The 22,879-nt window shown below is 27.8% G+C and overlaps 2 protein-coding genes across 8 annotated transcripts in view; both read left to right on the forward strand.

Moving 5' to 3' along the window:
- The window catches only part of LOC129315836 (E3 ubiquitin protein ligase RIN2), a 43,472-nt gene extending 20,679 nt beyond the window's left edge, over window positions 1-22,793 (forward strand). Inside the window, exon 13 of the mRNA XM_054959926.1 lies at window positions 22,694-22,793. Within this exon, the coding sequence (XP_054815901.1) occupies window positions 22,694-22,750 (57 nt within the window). The 3' untranslated portion in view covers window positions 22,751-22,793. The remainder of the gene's footprint in view (window positions 1-22,693) is intronic.
- Window positions 13,766-17,877, forward strand: LOC129315837 (UPF0481 protein At3g47200-like). Of its 7 annotated transcripts, XM_054959933.1 has the most exons (5): window positions 13,766-13,906; window positions 14,165-14,282; window positions 14,614-14,681; window positions 15,789-15,892; window positions 16,502-17,877. In XM_054959933.1, the coding sequence occupies exons 4-5, from the start codon at window positions 15,839-15,841 to the stop codon at window positions 17,747-17,749; spliced, it is 1,302 nt and encodes a 433-aa protein (XP_054815908.1). In that variant the 5' UTR covers window positions 13,766-13,906; window positions 14,165-14,282; window positions 14,614-14,681; window positions 15,789-15,838; the 3' UTR covers window positions 17,750-17,877. The 7 variants fall into 7 exon arrangements, with proteins under 7 accessions (XP_054815908.1, XP_054815904.1, XP_054815903.1 ...); XM_054959929.1 differs by having other exon boundaries at window positions 14,165-14,681; XM_054959928.1 differs by having other exon boundaries at window positions 13,771-14,522.
- Window positions 22,794-22,879: the final 86 nt, after the last annotated feature.

Below are 22,879 nucleotides of genomic sequence, written 5' to 3' on the forward strand. Positions count from 1 at the left end.
TAAAAGCAATCAGCATAAATACAAATGGTTTTCTCTGTGAACTTCAAAAAGAAAGTAAGGAAGTTATTAAGAAATGGCTTTGACAATGAACAGAAGTACAGGATACATACCTGTTGATCCAAATGAGTAGAGGATAAATATGTGGAATTAGGCTTCGAGAGGATTGGTTGCATTTCCACCATTTCAGAGGTGGAACTGGAGCTTGGAGGGTGGGGCGCCAAATTGAAAAAAAAAAAAAAAAAAAAGCTCCCTTCATTAAAAAATATAATGCATTTTTTAGGAGTCGGGTGTTTTAAAATGTAAATATTACAAGGTGTAGTTAATTTTTTTTCTAAAATACCCTTAATAAAGAAATATATTGTTTTAATTTATTCAAATAAAACACCCTACTAAATAAGGATAAATATAAAAATATGATGTTAGTTTGAATACATATAACTAATTTATTGGGAGTTGAGATTCGATTAAAAATATTTTAAATGCTTAAACTGTGGGAGCATAATTTTCAACAAACTAACAATATCTATTATTTTATTTAGTATGTTAATAGTGAATAAATAAAATATCAAGTAATATGTTAATAGCTTAATACTAAATTATGTACTGTGTGAAAAATGTAAGGGGAGCTACTGGGAAAAAAAAAATAATATAGTGGCTTGGGGCATTAAAGGGTCTTAGGAGTTAGCCCCCTCCACCATAAACCTGGTCTGCGTCTGTAATTTTTTCTTTGTGCTTTATGTCCTCAATCTATCAACAAAAAATTAGAGTGCAAATTGTCAACTTGTTAGTTACTTATATACATGAAGCTATTTTGATCTTCTAATTATAAGATTCTTTTGATTGCCGTGCAATATTGAATAAAGTAACTTCAAGCTATGAGCGAAAGTAATAAATTTTATTTTAGTCATTTAATTTTACTCTGTTCCACGTGAGTCCTTTAAATAATAAAGTGTGTGAGAAAAAGGGAGAACAAAATTATCAATCTCTATAATTTTATTAAATTTTACTTTTATGTAATTTTTTAAATATTTTTAATCCCTGTAATTTTAGAAAGATTGGGAGATATTTGTTTTTAGGTCCCTATAAGGATTAAAAATAGGAAAAATGACAATACAATTTTTTTAAAATATATAAATGACAATTTGATTCCTCAAAATGATATAATTTCTCTGGAGGCTCTAAAGACTTTTTTATCATTAATAAATTTATATAAATTATCAAATTATACTTGTTGAAAATAAATGATTAATAATTTTTTTTCTTATATTTGCAACTTTTATTTTTATATTCACAATAATATAATAGTAAATAAGGAATTTAACATGTGAAGTTGTCATTTGCCATTGCATTGTTGCGAATCATTTATTTTCAACAAGGACAATTTAATAATTTATATAAATTTATTAATGACAGAAAAGTCTCCAAAAACTTTAAAAAAAATTATAGCATTTTGAGAGATCAAATCATTATTTATATGTTTCAAATAAATTTTATTTTTATTTTTCTTAAAAATATTAAAAATATATATATAGACTAAAATAAAACTTGATAAAATTATAGAGATTTATAATTATGTTTTCTCTAAAAAAACTTTCAAGCGCTACTACTGAAAGTGCTTGGTTCAACTAGCTTAGGATATAGAACCATATAATGGGCCAAAAAAAAAAAAACTTTTTAAACATTCGGATCCCTCCTATTCTAATTATATTGCAAAGTTAGAAAAAAATATAAAATAAAGATATATTTTTTTTAGATTATAATATAGGATATTGATAACTACTTCACAATTATAAAAAAATATTAGGTGAAACTAATTTTATTCTCATTAAATATTATATACAAGTGCCTTAATTATAACAATTAAAATTCTAATACATTATTTTTTTAAAAAAGAGTAATAAATGAAGGATATAGTTAAAAAAATAATTATAAAAATTATCATATACTTTATATTTTGAATCAAGTATAATTTTTAAAAGATGTTATATTGTGCTACGAGAAAGGAGTGGAATTTATGTTATTATTTCAATTCGGCCCCTTTTTATTATACAAAGTTACTGGCAGACGGTACTTTTAATTTTGATGCCCATCTCAGTTTATAAGGTGCTTTTTTAAATAAAATTATTTATATACACACATTAATAAAATTCATAAAATATAAATTATAATATTAATTTTTAATAAAAAATTTATTTAAAGTGTGAAATAATAAAAAAATAATATTAAAATAATTATTATTAACGATAACTTATACTCCTTCTGTTTTTGAATATAGGATAATTTCAATCAACTTGCATAATTTAAAAAATTAGTTAATCATAATATTTATATTTAAAATTGAAAAGTTTAGACTACAATGTCTATGTAATTAATGTTTATTTTTTCTCAGATCTAATGAGACTATTCATTGTGAGGGGTAATTTAAAAAAATATAATTAATGTTTTTTGAAATTGTAGTTTTGCTTCTAATAAAAAAACAACAAAGAAACAGAAGTTAATTTATGTTACACTTAATAAATTAAAAAATGTAAAATATTTTTAATTAAATTTTATTTTTAATAAAGTAATTAATTATCTTGAAATTAACATCCTCTTTTATATTTATACTTATTTAATATTTTATTTTATTTTAAAATAAATATAAAGTGATTTATTTATCATAAATAATTTAAAAATATATTAATTATATTTTAAAATATTAAAAAGGTTTAAGGTGTATTTTTATTTTTAAATTTTATTTCGAGGAGTAATTTTATCCCTATACTAATAAGTGTGACAATTTTATTCTTGAATTATTTTTTTAAGGAGCAAAAAGCTTTCTACAAGGTGCTTAGCACTCCCTAAAAAAATAATTCAAGGGTAAAATTATGTCACTTATCAATATAGGGATAAAATTGTTTATTGAAAAAAAATTTGGAGATAAAAAAAACTCTTTTCATTCAAAAGTGTAAGGTATTTTTTGAGGAGTTAGATGTTAAAAAATGTAAGATATTTTTAGTCTTTTGAGGTGTAATCATTGCTTTTATTTTAAAAGTGCCCCTATTGATAATGAATTTATATTTATTGTAGGATATTTAATAAGGATAAATATAAAAATATAGGGTTAATTAAAAGTAGGTAATTATTTTATTAGGGGTGAAATTTGGTTAACAATGTCTTATATTTTTAAACGAAGAGAGTACACTTTAGCCCTATTAAAAATACTTCTCATTTTTTAGCAAACGCTTTTTAAAAAATGTCTATATTTTTTAACCAAGAGAATATTTTTTTAATATAAGGCTATAGAAGAAGACAAAATCAAGTCATATCTAAAATCATAAGGTTGATGCAATAAGGAGATGAGTTATCTAAAACCATAATATCAAAGCTATCTCCAAATGTCTGTGGACTAGCAAGTTAGCACATTTATTCACTTTTCTGTAAATGTGATTGAAAGTGATTTTTCAATTTTTCATAGTGAAATTCTTAATTATCTTGATATATTCAGAGAGAGGGTGTATGTTAAAGTGGTTATGATCAATGAAGGATAAGGTTTCTATAAAATTAGAATAAACATTAATTTTAGAGAACTTAATGTTCCAACAAAACTTAAGGGCCTCTTTGATAACTTAAGACAGAAGTGCGGGAAATTAATCGATGGGAGGAGAGAGCCATTCGGCAAGCTTTTTGTGAGTACGTAATGTTTTTTCAGACCTTGCTGCTTGTGTGTGTCCTGTTTATTGTATTTGTGTGTATGCATGTTTTTGATGCCACCTATATACTATTTTCTTTTTTGTCACTTTCTTGCTAGCCCTTGCTTAATTGTATGAACTAAGTGTGTGTTTTATACGTATACAATTGTATATTTCTATATATACATATATATTTTGGTGAATATACACAGATGCACCTATATATATATATTAGTATATTTTAATGCTTGAAGTAGTTTTTTTCCCTGTGTAGGCTTGATTAGATGGCTTGACTTTGATGATTTGGAACAAGCTTGGAAAAGTTGGTGGGAATATGGCCATTGAATTGGATTTGGTGTCAGGAAGCAATGGCTTAACAAGAATATATAATAAGACAACACGACTCACTTGTTTAAATGGCTTTTTAAGAAATTCTTGCAGGCTCACAAATATCAAAGGCCACAAACTACATTTACAAATTAAGATCAAACCATGCCCAAAGTGTTGTGTGAAGTGATGCTAGATGTAAGACATTTGTTGTGCACGTGACATATACAGATATGCCCTTGAGCACTAACTAGGACACTTAACGAGAGATGGATCACACGTCTTAAGTAAATTTAATAAGTGTGTGTATGAGGTTGCTTGGAGGAATAGCTCTCAAGATGCAATGCTGAAGAAAATGATTGGTTAAAATCCTTGTACCAAATCAAGGAAATAAAATCGGGCATCATGCTATATGAAGATGGCTTTAACACTTGGCATGAGTAGCAGTCAACTAAGTGACACTGAACCCAAACTTATTGTTCGTAAAAAACAAACAATCAATCAAGGCGGAGTGTTGCGAGGTGTGTCAGAGACGCATGGTCTCAACAGAATGGAAGAACCTGACTTTTAATCAAACACGGGGAATCCGGACTCTCTTACCATAGTTCACCCAGATGTAAAAATGCAAAGTGAAGAACACTAATGTAGATGCAGAAAAACAGAGATGTATTAATTAAAGAAATAGGTGGCGGGCTATGCTGACCGTACAACGAAAAGTAAAAACTAAAACTACATGATAAAAAAGTAAAATAAAATAGCAGATGCGGAATTTGAGACTGATAGTTTGTTAATGCTGATGATGATCTGATAATGATTGTTGAGAGAGAACTCCTCTATTTATAGATGATTCTGGCTTGGTGCCCAAGTCCCATGATTTGCCACTTTCCTTGAATTTCGAAAGCATTTCCTCCATCTTGTTCACTCATTATGGGTAATGGTCTTGACTTAATGGTTAAAACTTTATAAATATTCTATTTTTTTTCATATAATTATTTAAAGCTAATTAAATTAAGTTGGGCCAGGACCTCCATGTTCACAATTTGGATGCAAATACTTATGATAAATGAATTCTTCACACAATTTGATCAAGTGGTGTAAGATAAAAGATATGACTCTGAGGCTCACTATAAATAATCAAGAAAGATAGTTCAACAATATTTGTCTTGTTCCAACGTGAATGGGATAAACAAACTGTTGCTCATATAAAAGAAGTAGATGAGTCTAGAGTTGTATATGAGTATGTCATAACAATTAGTAAGAAAGTAAACTGGAAAGTAAGTGATGATATCAATGACCAATCTATTTCCTGTAACTGTCGTAAGTTTTGAACGATGGAGGATTTTATGTTGTCATGCACTGAGGATTTATTATCGTGTGATAGTGAGGATGCTCCCAATCAATATATTACATAAATCTATTCCAAAAGTGAGTCCTTGTGAAATAAGACCCTCTAAAAAGTAACTCACGTACAAGTATGCCACCCCCATGCTCATCCTTTACATGTGACTGAACTCCCCTTTATTTTCCTCCCTCTAAAGATTTGAAATTAAACTTACTTTTTTCAATCATAAAACGTGACGTAATTCATTGGTTTCTTCAAGTAACCCCTGATCAACAATGAATGTGCTCTTATTTGCCAAATGCCAAAAAGCCCTTGGCCCCTTCTATGACCCACTCAACAGGCTCCTCTCTAATTCATTCTTCCACTTTCAGTCGCTCGTGCCCTTTCTCCTCTCATTTCCTTCCAGCCAACCATCCCATTTTTAAAAAGATGAACTATTAGGATTTACTGTGAAATTGAACGACTCTGATTGCCAATTTAAATCGACGCCGTTGGAGTTAATATGAGTATCAACCATGGGATCAAATAATAAAAAGTGGACGGTTGACATTTAGACTAGGATAAAAACCAGGATATTCACACTAGAAGACATCCTGATCCCTCCATGGGAGCATAATAAAAAATTAGCCACCTCCAATTTGCAAAATGATATTGGTAGGAATAAGTCAAGCGCTCAATAAAAGTTTACAACTTGACTTACTTTAGATTCAATCCAACTTATTTATCAAATAAGTTTAGGCCAAATTCAAACTTTTAATTAGGTTTGTTTAATTAAATAGGCTAATTAGGTTTATTTAATTAAATAGGCTAGGCTTATTTTTTTTAAGGCCTACCCTAAGCCTAACAAGCCAGCCTATTTAATCAATATATTTTTTTTATTTCTAGTTATTTTTTCAATCATATTGGATTTATTGATTAATTTTAGTGATATTATTTTATTGTTACTCCCTCTATTTAAAAATATAAGGCATTTTTTAAAAAGTTGAATGTTAAAAAATGTAAAACATTTTTATTCTTTTGAGAGATAATTATTATCTTTTTTTTAAAGTACCTATTTAATAATGACTTTATATTTATTGTAGGGTATTTAATAGGGGTAAATATGAAAAGATAGGGTTAGTTTGAAGGTAGATAGCTACTTTATTGGGGTGAGATTCAACTAAAAATTTCTTATATTTTTAAACGGAGAAAGTATATGATATTGTAGTTGGTAAGTTTTTTCAATTATTATATATTTTAATTGATAAATTAAGTTATATATTATATATTATAATAGTTTTAAGGTATATTTAAGATGTTTAAAGTAAAATGTAAACCTATTTAAGAGACTTACTTTTAAATAGGTTTTTAGGTAGGACAGGCTTTAAGTACGCTTAGGCTTGAACTAAGAAAAAAGCATTATACAAGCCTCAAATTGGGCTCAAACTTCTAATTTACTATATAGGCTCAAGCCTATTTTATCAAAATCTAATTCAACTTAACTTATTTTCATCCTTAATTTTAACATAAGGCAGGGAAGAGAGAAGTTTTTTTAATTATATTTATAATTAACACCAATAGTTTATTGCAAGTTTTTTATGCTCCATTAAATAAAAAAAATATTATTAATATTTATATTTAATAAAAATAAAGTTAAAATTTTATTAAATTTTATAATTTTTCTTGATTCTCGTTAATAAGGATACATATCACCCACTCCTGATTTCGGGGCCATTGGACATACCATCACCATTGATTCTTGTTACTTACCGCTGCTAACAATAGCAATAATTTTCCAAGTCTCATTTCTTTTTCTTGCATAGTTGCTGTCACTCTCAACATGGACATAAATGATAGCTAACAAAAGAATTGGGTGAATGAAAGAAAAGTCATGTTTGAATGGGGTGGATTTCTCTCCTTTCATTTTTTTTTTTCAATGTCTCTCCATTATAAACCTAAATCATTCGAATTAAATATATATTTTTAAAAATTATCAAATTTTAAATTTTAAATTTAATTTAATGATTTAGATCTGGCCTGAATTTTTCTCTCTCTCCTTTGCAGGTGAGAAAATTTAAGTCCCTGTTCGGATGGAACCACAGAAAAGGAGGGAATGTAACATGACTTTAGAAAAGTGATTTTTAAACTCAAAATATGCCACATTGGATGCCTTTTGCTATGTAAACATTTTTTTCATTTATTTGAAAATGCATTAGTTGTTTTTTTTTTTAAAAAATTGAAATTAACTAAGCATTATTTCATTGTTATGCATGTCATAAAATGATTATATGTGGTAAACTAAACATGATGTGATGAAAATTAGGGTCTTAAATGACAGAAATGGCAGCTAATAAAAGAATTAGGGTCTTAGTTAATACTTTTTAACAATCAACATTGAAATTTTAATGGCAATGACAAAAATACATCATTTTAATTATTTTAAAGATAAAATTATTTTGACTAATAATTTAAGATGCTAGGTGTTCATTATAAAATACTTTATGAGTAGAAATATACTTTTACACAAAAAGTATGATATAATTATTTAAATAGAATGCTTATATTTAACTTGATTTAGTGTACTATAAGATATGAGTACAAGGAACTAGTTTATTTTTTTTATTAAAAATATAAAATATTTTTAATTGAATCTCACTTTTAATAAAGTAGTTACTTATCTTTAAATTAATTCTATCCTTTCATATTTATTGCTATTAAATAGGGTGTTTCACCTAAAATAAATATAAATGATTTATTCATAAAGGCACTTTTGGGGAAAAAAAGAAGAAGATAAATATTGCACTTTAAAAGACTATAAATATCTTATATTTTTTAATATTCAAGCTCTTAAAAAATATATTATATTTTTAAATAAAGGGAATATTATTTTAGAAAAAAATGACAATTAGGTTCCATAACACTAAATTAGTAATAATTAAGTTCTTGACAAATTTTTTTAAAAATTAGTTAAAAATATAAGTCTAGATAATTATAAATTTAAGAGTTTTAATTATAAGGCTAAAATATATTTAGTCCTATAATTTTATATAAAATTTTAATTTAATCCTTTAATTTTGTAAAGTATCTTTTTAATCCTTTAATCCTAACATCATTAGTTTCAAATGATTATTTTTTATGTCAATCATTATTATTTTTTAAAAAAATTAAACTTTATATTTCAACACTTGATAATATTCTATCAATATTTAAAAGTTAAATATAAAAATTTGTGGGATAAAACTAACAATATTAAGGTTAAAAAACTAAAAAAAATACTTTATAAAATTAAAAAATTAAAATAAAATATTTTATAAAATTAAAGAATTAAATGTGTACTTTAACCTAATTATAAATAAATATTTAAATATTAAATGTAACTTTTGAATTGTAATATAAAATTTTGTTTGTAATTATTTGAATTAATATTTATAATTTATTTTATAAAAAAATTTGTTGAGGACCTGTCAATCATTGATGTAAAATTCTAGGATCTACTTGTCATGAATTTAAAATTTTGGGATCTAACTACCATTCTCCTATAATTTTATAAAGACAAAAAAACTGAAGAAATTCAGGAAGAAAAATAGAACGAAAGAAAGAAGGGAGATTTTCTCAATGACTAAATTTATAAGTTTTTTTTTAATTCCTCATAAGCCCTAATAATGAATACCTAAAATGTAACTTGTAGATTTATACTGTTTTAGTAAATAGTAATAAATATAGAGGCATTGTATTATTTGTTTTATCTTTTTTTTGGCCAAAATATTATTTGCTTTATCGAACAATGTTTTGTGGTTGTCAAGCATCAAATGATTTATAAATTTATTATATATAAGTTACTCCATCTCTTTTTAAATATAAAAAAAATAATCAATTTATAGATGTAGTTTAAAAAAATTAGTCAAATATAATAATTATATGTGAGATTAAAAAATGGGATTAAATTACATCTATAATTAATGAAAAAAATTTATATAAAGAAAAAGATATTGATTTATAATGGATAAATATAATTAAGAAAAATGTGATAAATACTTCTTAAAATTTATAATTTCGTTTATAAATAAAAATAAAAAAAACATTCTCTCATATATTTTAAAATGGAGGGAGTTTAAGCAAAGCCAATGATGCATCTTTAGATTATTTAGCCAAATAATTTGACAGTTGGATGTAGCAATGACCAAATCAAACAATTAAATTAGGGGAACCAAAAAAAGGTTACGCAATTGAGACAGACTTTAATAACTAAAATCATGGTTATTAAATTTTTGAGTTAACTCTTTGAGTTTAATATTTTTATATTTTTAATTTATAAAATTATATTAACTCATTTATATATTCGAACTAAATATAAATTCAGTTAAACTCTTGAGTTTACCTCCGAGTTTATTGTTTTTAAGTTTTTAACTTATAAAATTGTGTCAATTAATTTATAAATTTAGGCTAGATGCAATCTTAGTCAAATTTATCAAGCTTATCAAATTTTTTTTTTGAGTTGATTGAGTTAATTATATATTATAAAAAATTCAGTTCATAAAAGTTATAGAACCTAGTTCAAAAGAAAAAAACTTGAAACATAAAAAATAATATTAATAAAAAAGAAAATAAAAATATAAAAAATAAGTTTTCTTATTTTAAAATTTTTATATCTTGTATATAATAATTTATCAATATAAATGGGTTTAATTTCAATTACCTTTATTTTTAATATATTTAAATTAAATTACGACTATATTATAATGGATATTTATTAATAAAAGTAAATTCTTACAAGTTTACGGTTTGAGCTTACGATATAAATTTACATTGTTTATCACAAATTTACTTAAACTTATAAGTTTAACAATCTTGACAATAGTTGGTATAATTAATGGCCCAATTAAGCATAAAAGTTTAGATTAAATGCACCGAATGGTCCTCCATACCATACAAAATTACTAGTTGTTTGGCAAACTTAACCAACAATATACAGCATGATCTAGGCTTCTTAATTAATTACAAGTTAGAACCAATGCATTTTTAAACAGAAAATGAAACAAGAAGCCAAGAAAAATATCAAAGCAACAGAAATCAACTATACGGCCATCCAGTTTTCAACCAGCCCTACTTAGGATAAATGAAAGCATTAAAATCAATTAGCAAAAAAAAAATCATTAAGATCCAAAACATCTTAAAATGAATGATATGAAATAATAATAATATAATTAGTCCCTCTTGTGATAAAATAAAATTAAAATCTTTGATGAGAGATATATATATATATTTAATGTCTGTGATTGTTTTCGAATAATAAAAAATAATAAAATAAAAGGAAAACAATATTATTCAATATTCAAGGGCAGGTAAATGAACGCAAAGTCAAAGTCGTACAAGAAATGAAAGTGAATAAATAAAAGAGACGAGGATACTTTCATGACGAGACGTGGCACATGATCAAAGCAAAAAATCAAGAAAACCGACAACATTTTAATATTTTTCAACGCATCAAAATCTTTTCAGCAAGAAGACCGCAGATCCCGCGGTCCAGCTAGATTTTCCTCCTTGATCTTTCAAAGATAATGGATATACAGATAGCAAATGAGACAGGAGAACCCTGGAATCACTCACAGCGTGGATCACGATTCACGATAAGATAAGAGAAATATTTTAAAAATCTCACTTAACACAATTAATTCTTTTCATATGCATTAACAGTTAAATTTAGAAGAATCATTATTGCTAGATTCATTAATAAATGTGTTGTCATTTTTTTAAACTTTAATTATTAATAAATATAAAAATAATTAATTATATTGAATTGAATTGATATGTAATTTTCTCAATTAAAATTTAAATTTTTACTGTCTTCATTCAAAAAATATAAGATATTTTTAATAAAATTTTGCCCCTTAATAAAATAATTACCTGCTTTTAAACTAACCTTATCTTTTTATATTTACCTCTATTAAATACCCTACAATAAATATAAAATCATTCATTAATAAAGGCACTTTAAAAAAATAATAATTATATTTTAAAATATTAAAAATATTTTATATTTTTTAATATCTAACTTTTTAAAAATATCTTATATTTTTAAATAGTGGAAGTATTTTGTATAAGATTATTTTTAATAAAAGAATATCAATGTTGATAGTAAGTTATCAGCTTCTCTTATTACTAGCCACGTGGAGTTGAGGTGACATTAGCTAATAATAATAAAATAAAATATTAATAAATTTTTTTAATGCAATTATTAGTGTACGCATAATGTCGCGTGAGTTTTTAACGTTCTTTTTTAATATAATATGATAACTTTTACTAATATAAATTTATATAAGGGGTTTTGTGTAAATACCTTGAAGTTCAATTTTTTTTTGTATATTTTAACCAAGTCTCTGAAATTTGTAGGGGTTTGAATTGATATTTACAACTTATTTTTTTTTTTAAAATATAAATATTATTAATTATTTTTTTAAAACTTTTTTATATTTTAGGCTTATTATTTTGATGTTTTTAATGTAAGATGAATTAATATATATATATATATATAAAAGAGGAACGATTCAAAATTTCAAATCCTTATAATATATCATATATAAATATATATAATATTTATATATTTAAAAGGTCAATTATAATATTTATGTGAAGGGTATCAATTGTTGTAAATTTTAATTTTACATTAATGATTTTATCTTTTAAATATAACCTTTGAAAGATTAGTACAAAAGTGTTCTACATCTCATGTTTTTCCTCCACACACCCACACCCACGCCAACCAATTTAATATTTTAATTCGATGGCATCATCCATTTTTTATTTAAACATTGCCCTAAGATCACAGCTATAAATATTTTTTAAAACTTGATTGGATATTGAACTAAAAAAGTCAACGATTTATAGTTCGCATGGTTTAATCAGGTTAAACTAATGATCGAACCAATAACTTAATAATTAAATTAAAAAAACCATATGTATAAGAAATAAATATGAAATTATTACTTAATTTAAAAATAAAGTTAAATATTTTAAGTTTACCATAACTTAACAAGTTATATGATATAATATAACATCAAATGATTAAAAAAATTAGTTATTTTATAAAAAAATTAATAAAAAAGAAAAAAGGTATTTTTTTAACAGTTTGCTTTTTAAAAACCAAACTTAGTTCCAAGTTTGACCAAGTCATTAGCCTAATTGACTTTTAGATGATTTGTTTTACTTGACCAAGTCGTTAGCCTGACCGGTCGATGGTTCAACTGATATGATTGGCTGGTTTAATTTAATTTTTTAATCATTGCTTTATATAATGAAAAATATTACCTTTAAAAAATGTAAAGCATTTTTTACCAAATCTCACCCTCCAATAAAGTAGTTACCTACTTTTAAATTAACTTTATTTTTTTATATCTATCTTTATTAAATACCCTATAATAAATGTAAAGTCATTATCAATATGAATACTTTTGAAAAAAAAGGCAATGATTGCACCTCGAAAGATTAAAAATGCCTTACATTTTTAAACACTCAACTCCTCAAAAAATGCTTTATATTTTTTAATAGATGGGGTATTTAAGAACTCCTAGAAATTTTTTATATCAAGAAAAGGTTTCAAAAATATAAAAATTTACTGCACTCCCCAAATACTTATATGAAAATAAGATTTAGTGAGAAAAAGACTTAATTAGCCTGTTAGTTATTTAACTCAAGTTAAATCTATTACAACTTGTTATAAATTTTTAACTTATAGCTTAGCTTGTAAAATCCATTAGCTTACTTGGTAAGAAAACATAGCATTTCATTATGTTGAAAAAAGTAGCGTTATGAGAATTGTTGGGGATTTAACAAATGATATTACATATTATTTAATAAGTTAAGCACCAATTTATATTTTTTCTTTATTTCTATTAAGGGCAATTTAATAATTTATCTTACAAAATTATTTTCGTTTCAATCTTAACAATTTATTATATATTTTTTAATTCAGTCACATCTATGGTTTTAATATTAATATGCTCTCCCTTGATAATATTAGAATCTAGAAAAGCCAGCTCAGCTGTGTTCTTATATTATTCCATTTAAACCTTGCACCATCTACATGAAGTCGCGTTCGCTACGTCAGCATTTCAATTAATCCTTAAATTATAAGCCTAAAATTATTTGAAATTTTAAACTTGGTACATTTTATTTTTAAATATTTAAAATCATGACAATCTTTGTTTACAAATAATTTTGATTGTTAATTGATTATAAAGATATAAAAAATAATTTAAATAATTACAGAAAATAACTGAAAGAATAAAAAAGGATATAAAAATTATAATTTGTCTTTTTTATATTATTTTTAGATTTTTTTCTATGTTAACAGAGATTGTCTAGTTTGATGGAATTCATTCTTCTTTGTTTTTATTTGCCAACTCCTTGGTGGACAAAAAAATATAAAAGGACCCCAGATTCCAGTCTCAAGTATCAGCTAAGCTGCTTTGGTGAAGAAGATCAGATCTTACATTCTCAGATTCTTTTCCAAGAAATGAAGTCGCAATGCATGACCATGTTTGATATTACTGAAGAACAGGAGGAAATTCATCAACAACCTCCCCAACAAGTAAGATTGCTGCAGTTTGATGCCTATATATGTATGGTATTATAGATTCTTTAGCATTTCAATTAATTTTTACTTACCAAAAGATTTGTGAGAGATTACAAGAAATCTGCGCTATCGAATGATCAAGTGTACATGTAGTTGCCCTCTAGTTTCTTCTCAGTTTGGATCTCATCTCAAGCTTATGTTCCTCTTTCCTCCTCTTTTTTTTTTTTTTTTTTAATGCAAAGTTGATGATTGCTCTTCTAAATCAAAATATAGTTGGCAGATCATGTGATCACGGACAGGGAAGCAATGATTCAGCGAAACCAAGGGGGTGTCTTGTTACCTAGATGCTGTTTCTAGCTACAAGGTGCCTTGTACGATCCGTGATCAATATGTAAACGCTTATTCCTCAAATTTTATTTCATTTGGCCCCATTCATAATGATGATAATAGACTACCAGATATGCAAAGGCACAAAGAAATCTTCTTTGCAAGAGTTGCCCCTAAATCTCAGAAAAGCTTGAGTGATTTGGTTAATTAGTTATTTCGCCATATCTTCAATGCAACAAGTTCGTGATTCTTACTCAAAGGACATCCACCTCAATTACATGGAACTTGTAGAACATGAGAGAAAGTATGGCGATAGGATTCACATCCCTCCTATTAATTCCTCTTATTTTGTTATATACGTAACTGCATATTGTTTTCTAAATCAAATTTGATAGATGGAAGAAGATGATGTGATGGTTGACATTGAAGCATTGATTCAACGTAGTGAAGAGATGATCATTTGGTAACAGACTGTTGTATTTAGCGTTTCATTCAGTTTCAAATTAGCTTATTTGACGCTTTTTGTTTTTTTTTTTTTGTTTTTACAAATGATTTCCCCCTTTTTTTTTTGAATTTTTTAGTCTATTTTTAATTTGCTTTTGATATTTGTGTTGTATGTATTCAGTAAACTGAAGTGAATTATAAGTTTTTGTTTAAATATTCTGAAGTGGTGCTAAAGAGTGCTGTAGGAGAAATATCAGTGATGGAAAAATTGAAGTGTATGAGACCTAATTCATTCATTTTACCCATTCTATTTTTTCCCTATATGTATTAATGAATTATTTATTGAAAAGGAAGTTAGACTTGAATTCAAAGGGTGTCAATATTTAATCACTTATTTATGTAAACGATCGAAGTAGTTTGATGTTCCAATAACTTTTGCCAGTGAGAAGTTGAAATAATTGATGACACTGTTTTATTTATTTAATGACAATAATGAATTGCAAAATAAAATGTGCCGAAGTTTCACAACTCTAGGATCCGGAAAGAAATTGCAATTATACATAATTTAATTATTAGACTTTTTCCACTCAAATTCAAATGATTTTGTACTATTAATTTCACTTTTCAAAATACCCTTTAAATATTCTTTCTCAAGAATATTACTTCCTTGCTACGCGGAAGCAAATTTTTTCAGGATAAAAAAATAAAAAGAAAATTTCTTCTAGATTGTGGGGGGATGAACTACATGTTATATATTCTGTAATAGAACATCAAGAAAATTCATGACCAAAAAAAAAAAAAACAAAGAAAGAACATCAAGAAAATTAAGACTTGCAATTTCAGATATATTTAGAAAAACAAAGGTTGCATAACTTCTCGTCACTCCACATTAAAAACACAAATCAATTTGGAAGAACAAAGTTGCTGAATCTTCCACTATCTTCCAATCGTGTGAATTCTTTGCTTTTGAGTTTATTTGCTTTTTCTCTTGGTTGCAGCTTGTAAGATTACAAAAGCATACGTGCATGTCTGCTTTCAAAATTATTAGCTTGTTAGACAATTATATCGTACTAGCTATATATAAGAATATATTGAACTCTACAAATTGAAAATTTGCACTTCACAGTAGCAGTATATAGGAAGCGCTTGCTCGCGCATACTGGGATTCATTCAAAGATGGAAGACATGAAGAAGACAGGCTTGAAGAAGAAAGACTTGACCTCTGCTCAGGTAAGATTGCTAATATTTGATGCCTATATGTGCTATTAGCCTATTTTAGCCTTTAATTTGTTTTTTTTAAAATTATATCACTCGGTATCCTAAAAAAATTGGGGCTATTACTACCATCTGTCCAAACCAGTAAGGAGCCACATTGAGTTGGGTGGGCAAATGCACCCTGTCGTTTTTGGGGAATATTAAAATTTTAGTTATAAATTTAAATATTTTGCATTTGGCCTTGAAATTTTAACTATTTACCCTTAAGTAGTTTTAATATTTTGCACCCTGCCCTTGTGTTCTAAGATATTACACCCTTTCATCTAGGGGTCTTGGCTCTGCCATTGGCCAGACAAACCTGAACCCCCATATGGAAACATTATTACCACCAATGGCCTCATGGGTAGTTGAGAATGCATTCGATATTTTTGTTTAATGTGACTGCTTTTCAGGACTTGAAATTACTTATCAAAATAAGCTGAAAACATATTTTCTTCTTACAACCCCTCATGTTTAATTCAGTTTCTTCCAATCACTTTCTTTTTTGTTAAGCTTAAACAAACAGGTCCTTGATTAATTTGCATACCTAATTGCTCATTTCTTTCAAAATCAAATTTGATATAGATGGAAGATGATGTGATGATTGACATTGAAACACTGATTCGAGATAGTGGAGATGGTCTTTTGTCACCAGACTGGTGTATCTCTAGCGTGTGTCATACGATGCGTGATCTAAGACCAGACGCCTACACCCCAAAATTTGTTTCAATTGGTCCCTTTCATTACCGTACGAATAAGAGGCTGCGAGATATGGAAAGGCACAAGCAAGTCTTCTTCAAAAGATTTACACAAAGAACAAAGACAAGCCTGAATGATTTGGTTAGTTTTGTGAAACGTTCAGTGCCGAAAGTGCGTGCTTGTTACTCAGAGAACATCAACTTCGGTGACATGGAACTTGTGAAATTGATATTAGTGGATGCTGCTTTCATCATTGAATTTTTGTACAGGTTCTATAAGAGAGAGGACATGTTGAATGATGCTAAGCTGTCACAGCTTCCACTTTTGGAAACTATACCTCTAGATTTGGTTTTACTTGAAAATCAATTACCATTCTTTGTTCTTGAAGAGCTATTCAATATAGCGTTTCCTCTTGGCCTTCGTGGTAATCTCCCTTCATTTCTTGAGCTTGCTTATGAGTTATTTTGTCCGATGTTTGACCTTGAGAAGCCAAAGCATGATCCTCATGAGAGGATCAAGCATTTTACAGATTTGGTAAGGTTTTTGTTCGGACAAAGAGAACCACCAACATTGAAACCATTTTCTTCGACTACTGAAGTTCTTTTATACACTGCAAAGGAGTTGCAAGAATTTGGAGTAAAGTTCAAGGCCAGTAAAAGCAAGAGCATCTTAGACATCAAGTTTTCAAGGGGTGTTCTTGAGCTTCCATGTTTTGTGGTGAAGGATCTCGTGACTAAAGCTTTGTTTCTAAATATGGTTGCTTTTGAACAGCTCCATTGTCCTCGTGCCTCTTACATTACAAACTACATTAGTGAGTGGAATTGCCTTATCATCACAAAGGAAGATGTGAACGTTCTCGTTGATGAGAATATAATCCATAGCTTCAAACCTGATACCGAGGTTGTTGCATTATTTAGAATAATGCAAAAGAATTCCTTTCAATCAGTGATGATTTCTGAATATATTGATCTTTTCAAAAGGTTAAATGGATTCTGCAAAAATCCTTTGCGTCAGAATAAAGCAACTCTGAAACATGATTATTGCAGGACACCATGGCAAATCGTGGCCTCTATTGCTGGAATCATACTCCTTGTCCTCACCATTGTTCAGACCATATTTTCTATCTTCAAGTAGCTAGTTTGGGGTAGATTTGAAGAAGCTTGTACATTTTCAAGTGTTGTGTTATCAAAATATGTTATCATTCAGTGTACTACTTATAAAACATCTACGAATGATAGAGTTCTCAAACTCAAAATTAGACATGGCAGGTTTTGTTAATTAGTTTTTTTTTTTTTTTTTTGCCTTATTGGTTCTTCAACTTTACCGAATATCAATGACGCATTATAAATTACACAGACTTTTGTGGTGCTAACGTCAAACCAAGCATACCTTTAAACCTCCCGACTTGTGAAGATTTTTCATCATAAAACTTTGCGGGGCATATTATTCTTCCTTTTCATTTTTGTACTAGTGATTCCACAAAATGTGTCTATATATAGCTCCTTGCCCTTAAAAATGACTACATATACCAAACAAGACTATTTGTGGTATCTTCGTCAATAATGGAAGGGAAAAACTTATCGATGTCCTCAGTAAGTTTGCACCGACGATGTCTTTTCCCCCCTTTCAAAGAGATCAATAAGATGTCTTTTCCACATTTTATTGATGTCTTTTATGTTTGCCATTATTTTATAAAGTGTCTCAATCAATGGTGAATAATTAAATGGTTTATTTATTAGGAATATTTAAAAAAAAACTCATTAATTACATATTTAAAAACTAAAAAGTTTCTAATATCTTTTAAACACCTAATCTCATAAAAAATGGAGTACATAAAAAGGGAAAAAGTCATTACAAAGATAAAGTCACCAATGAAGAACTGATCAGTAAAGCACTAACGACGTAGTGCCTAAAACTTTTAACTTAAAAATCATGATCCTATATATTGTTTCATGAACCGACATAGCTTAGTAAGTAATAATCAAGGATTATTTAAAATAACCTTTGCATGAAGAGGAACATCTCACTACAAAACAATGTTGCTTTTGAGGCATTTTTTTTTTCCTGCTATGGAGACGTTTTAAAACACTCTTAAAGGTGATTGCGGTGTTTTTCAAAAACGCCACAAAACAAGCGTGACCACTACTTTGGTGTCATTTTCCTAAAATGCCAAAAACCACAAAAGACACCTCCTAAGGGAGCCTTTTTTTTTTTTTTTTCAAACTGAAACAACGCCTCTAAAGAAGTCGTTGAGCAATGATATATTTGAGATAATTTTTTTCTGCAAATGCCTTACAAGGGGCATTTATGAGCAAACCCCTCAAAGGAGGCGTTTGAAGAAAACGCCTCCACACCTACAGAAGATGTGTTTATTTGTAAATAACCCATTCAAAATGTTCTTCAAAATTTTTTTAATTTTATTTTTTAATTTTTCAAAATATGAATTTAATATTCAATAAATAAATTTGACTTCAATCATTTTTAATATTTAATTTACATAATTGAAATTAATATTCAATACAAATCATTTAATTATTTTCAGTGTCGTTCATTTTATTTTATTTATAAGAATTAAATTATCTTGTTATTAAATAATGAAAAACAATAATTAATGTTAACATGATGATAAAATTACAAATGTTAACTATTAAAAACATGAAAATAAACAAATTAATATGGTACGATGATGCTGACTCTTTGTAGACAGAGGCTCCGCTAGGTAATTGGCAACCTTGAAAGCCTTCTTGATGGAGAAGAGAAAGAAGAAAGCATTGTAAAGACATTTCAAATGTAGAAAGTGCACGATTATGAGAAGAGGACGACAATATTTACAAAAAAATGATGTAATAAATGCCTCCACATGAGGCGTTTGAAATGCCTTCTTTAAGGGCATTTTTAGCTACAAAATCAATGCCTCCATAAATGCCCCCTGTGGCGACGTTTCATAATAAATGCCTCCTGTGTAAGCATCTCTTGTTCAAACGCCCCGACAGAAAGCGTTTCCCATAAAAATGCCCTAACAAAGAGTGTTCCTTTCAATTAAATGCTTCACTATATTAATTTTTTATATTTTTCTTAATTATTTTTATTTATTTTATTTTAAATTATTTAAATACAGTATATAAATGAAAATATATTAATATAATAACATATATATGAAACAAAGTCCACCATAATATTAACCACGCATGATAAAAATACATAAGTCTTAACAAACACGTTAATTAAATCTACCATAACAAGAGTCACAAAATTTTAGTTAAGAATATTCAAATCGTACAAACAACATTATCTTAAGAGCAGCCTAGGATACTCATTGCCCATGATCACCAGGGGATGGATTCGAAGATTGACCACCTTGATTCCTCCTCATGAACTCATACAACTCTTCAATCTAACTTTGCATCCAATCCGCCTTCTGTTGTAATGTGGCAATCGTTTCTTTTTGAGTCATATTCTCCTATTCTAATTGTGCCATCTTTGCATTCAGGGCATATATATCCTCCACCGAATTTTACCCTCAAAAAGCAAGAAGCAATCTAGTCATCATGGATAAGGTGGAGCCTATACATAAGCCGCAAACACGTCCAAGATGCTCAGAGCCAATCACTTGTGTATAAATTTCATATGACATGTTGTCTGCTTCCTGTTCATCACACAACCCTACCTGCAATTGCTTTCTCACGTATTTGATCATGTAATATATTAGCATTTAAAGTTTAGTACTTTGGTGATGGAGATGCAATTGTTATAATAATTAAAAATTTGCACCATACTATTCTAGCTTGTGCAACTAAAAGTATAGTGCCATCCTTGTGAATATAGGTTGCCACAAATAGATCTATACAATTTAACTATTTTTCACCAATTATTTCCTGTAAATATAAAAATTGAAATTATTATGTCAAATTAAACATGTAATTTATCATAAACTTGTATGAATTAATATAAATATAACTAATCAACTCCTTCTTTTTCCTAGCATTGGTTTTATGAGATTTATATCCTAATGACAATAAATTCTTCACATTCAAATATTTATTTATAAACAATATTTTATTTATTTATAACTTAAATTTTTACCTAAATTTAATCTAATATTACATTTAACCAAAATCACTTAAAATTAAAAAATTGAATATCATAAAAATAAAAAATACTCATGCAACAGGAAAAAAATAACTACATGGAAAATAACTAACACATGGAAACAATTTAAATTTTTTTGAGCAAGCACATACCTATACTAAAATAAATAACTACATGAAAAAAATTAAATTTAACCATAAAAATTTTACTAACCTAGACTCACAAGCTTTCTTCATAGATATTTTGAGTAGGATATTTCAATAATCTGCAAATATCTAACACAAAAAATTTAAAAAAAAATACATCACAAATAAAATTTTAACCAAAAAAAAAAGAACAAAAGGTGTTTTAGTATTCAAAATTATTACTCCCTCTATCCTTATATATATAAGGCATTTTTAATCAAATCTCGTATACTAATAAAAGTTATTTAATTAAAAGCACATAAAATCATAACAATTTAATAATTTTACCTCTAATAATATCACAATTAATATTCATCGTAGTAGGTAAAGCACATAATTAATATCTATTCCTTTTTTCAAGCCAATAAAGGAAAAATTGCCTGAATTATTCCAAAATAGCATGACATTCCTTATTTTTAAGGATAAAATAAGTTTTTAGAAAATACTTTATATATAGAGATGTAGGGATGAAGGGAGTAGTTTGTAAATAATTTTGTTTAAGATTTGTGTTTGGAATGCTTGATGGCAATTGAGTGCAGTTTATAATCCAGCTTTCCCCTTTGTTTTGGTTGTGAACAGGCTACGTGTGGCCCACTTGTGTAAAATTTACCCAATAACCATATCGGTCTATAGATCTTCTGAATTTCATCCTCTCAACAAGATCATCAAGCATTATTGAAGTCAATTAGGTTGGCGCATGCTTGATGTGACGAAGAGACCTATTCTGGGAAACCATGTAATGATGATTTAACTTTTTGTTTAGATGGGAAGAAAGTATGGGAAGAAAGAAAACCAGGAGAGAAAGCATGAAAGAAAACATATTTTCACTTGTCTGGAAAGGGAGAGAAAATTAGATAAAAGGAAAAGTATGATAGAAAATAAGGTGTGCGTCTCGCAATCCTTGTCTTAGAATTTTCTCTCCACAAGTGGAGAGATGTTGGGAAGAAAATGCTATTTCCTGTTGTAGCCCTCCCTGCTTCTCAACCACTTCAGCTTTCAGACCTTTGCACCTTCGTCTGCTCCAGCGTCGTTCTGACTCTCTATAGTTCTTTGTTCTGGTTGTCAAACAGTGCAAACCAATCTGATTTACTTTAATATATTGCAGGACTGCATGCTAATGATATATATATATATATATATATATTACCGAATTGTTTGATTTTAAAATATAAAAAATATGAATATATATTTTTTAATTAAGACGGGAGGGGCTTCCCCTCCACTTCACCATGGTTTAATCAAACATGGGCTTGGAAAACCCCACCCCCCAACCAACCATAGGCTCTGTAACTACCATGCTTGTAGGCACTGTCTTTGATGGGGTTCATATGCGTCTCTGTTATTTAAGTAATGCAATTGGAATTTTTTTCCTACTTGTCTTTGCATTAGGAAATTAAACTCTTCCCTCAACTTTTTCATCATGTCTAATGTTGTTATTTTATTTTAAGTAGGTTGGACTTATGTATTTCTTGGAGTCTGAAAAATTTCAGTTGTATTCTTTACAGCTTGTGAACAGCCCTGCATGCTGTAGATTTGATATTGATATTGATGATGATGATTGAGTTTCCTGTATTTTTACTAAAATGAAATAAAAAAGGATGGTAAGATGGCATTTATCTTGTGAAACTCTAATTATGGTGTACTTACGCTGCGGAATATTTAATGCATGATAAGTTTGTGTATTTGCTCGAATGTTTCATGTTTAATGGAATCAATAGTTCTCGGCATTCTTGTTTATGTTAAGAATTAAGATTATTGCTTGTTTGGATATGTTTTAGAATCTAAAGCTTTAGAGATACTACAGGACTTGCAGCGGACAAATTCTGTGTCAGTTACAGTGAATAATCTTCTCCAAATGTGATGTATAGTTTGATATTTGGAATAGGATCGGAGAGAGAAAGTCAGGGAGGTGGGTCCTAGTCTTTCTCTCTCATGCGGGACTATAAATTTATAGGAGATAGTTGAAGCAAGAAGAAGAAGACGATAAACA

This window comes from Prosopis cineraria, unplaced genomic scaffold, assembly GCF_029017545.1.
Source record: "Prosopis cineraria cultivar Desert tree isolate PC_DT_omini unplaced genomic scaffold, ASM2901754v1 PC7, whole genome shotgun sequence".
NCBI lineage: Eukaryota > Viridiplantae > Streptophyta > Magnoliopsida > Fabales > Fabaceae > Prosopis > Prosopis cineraria.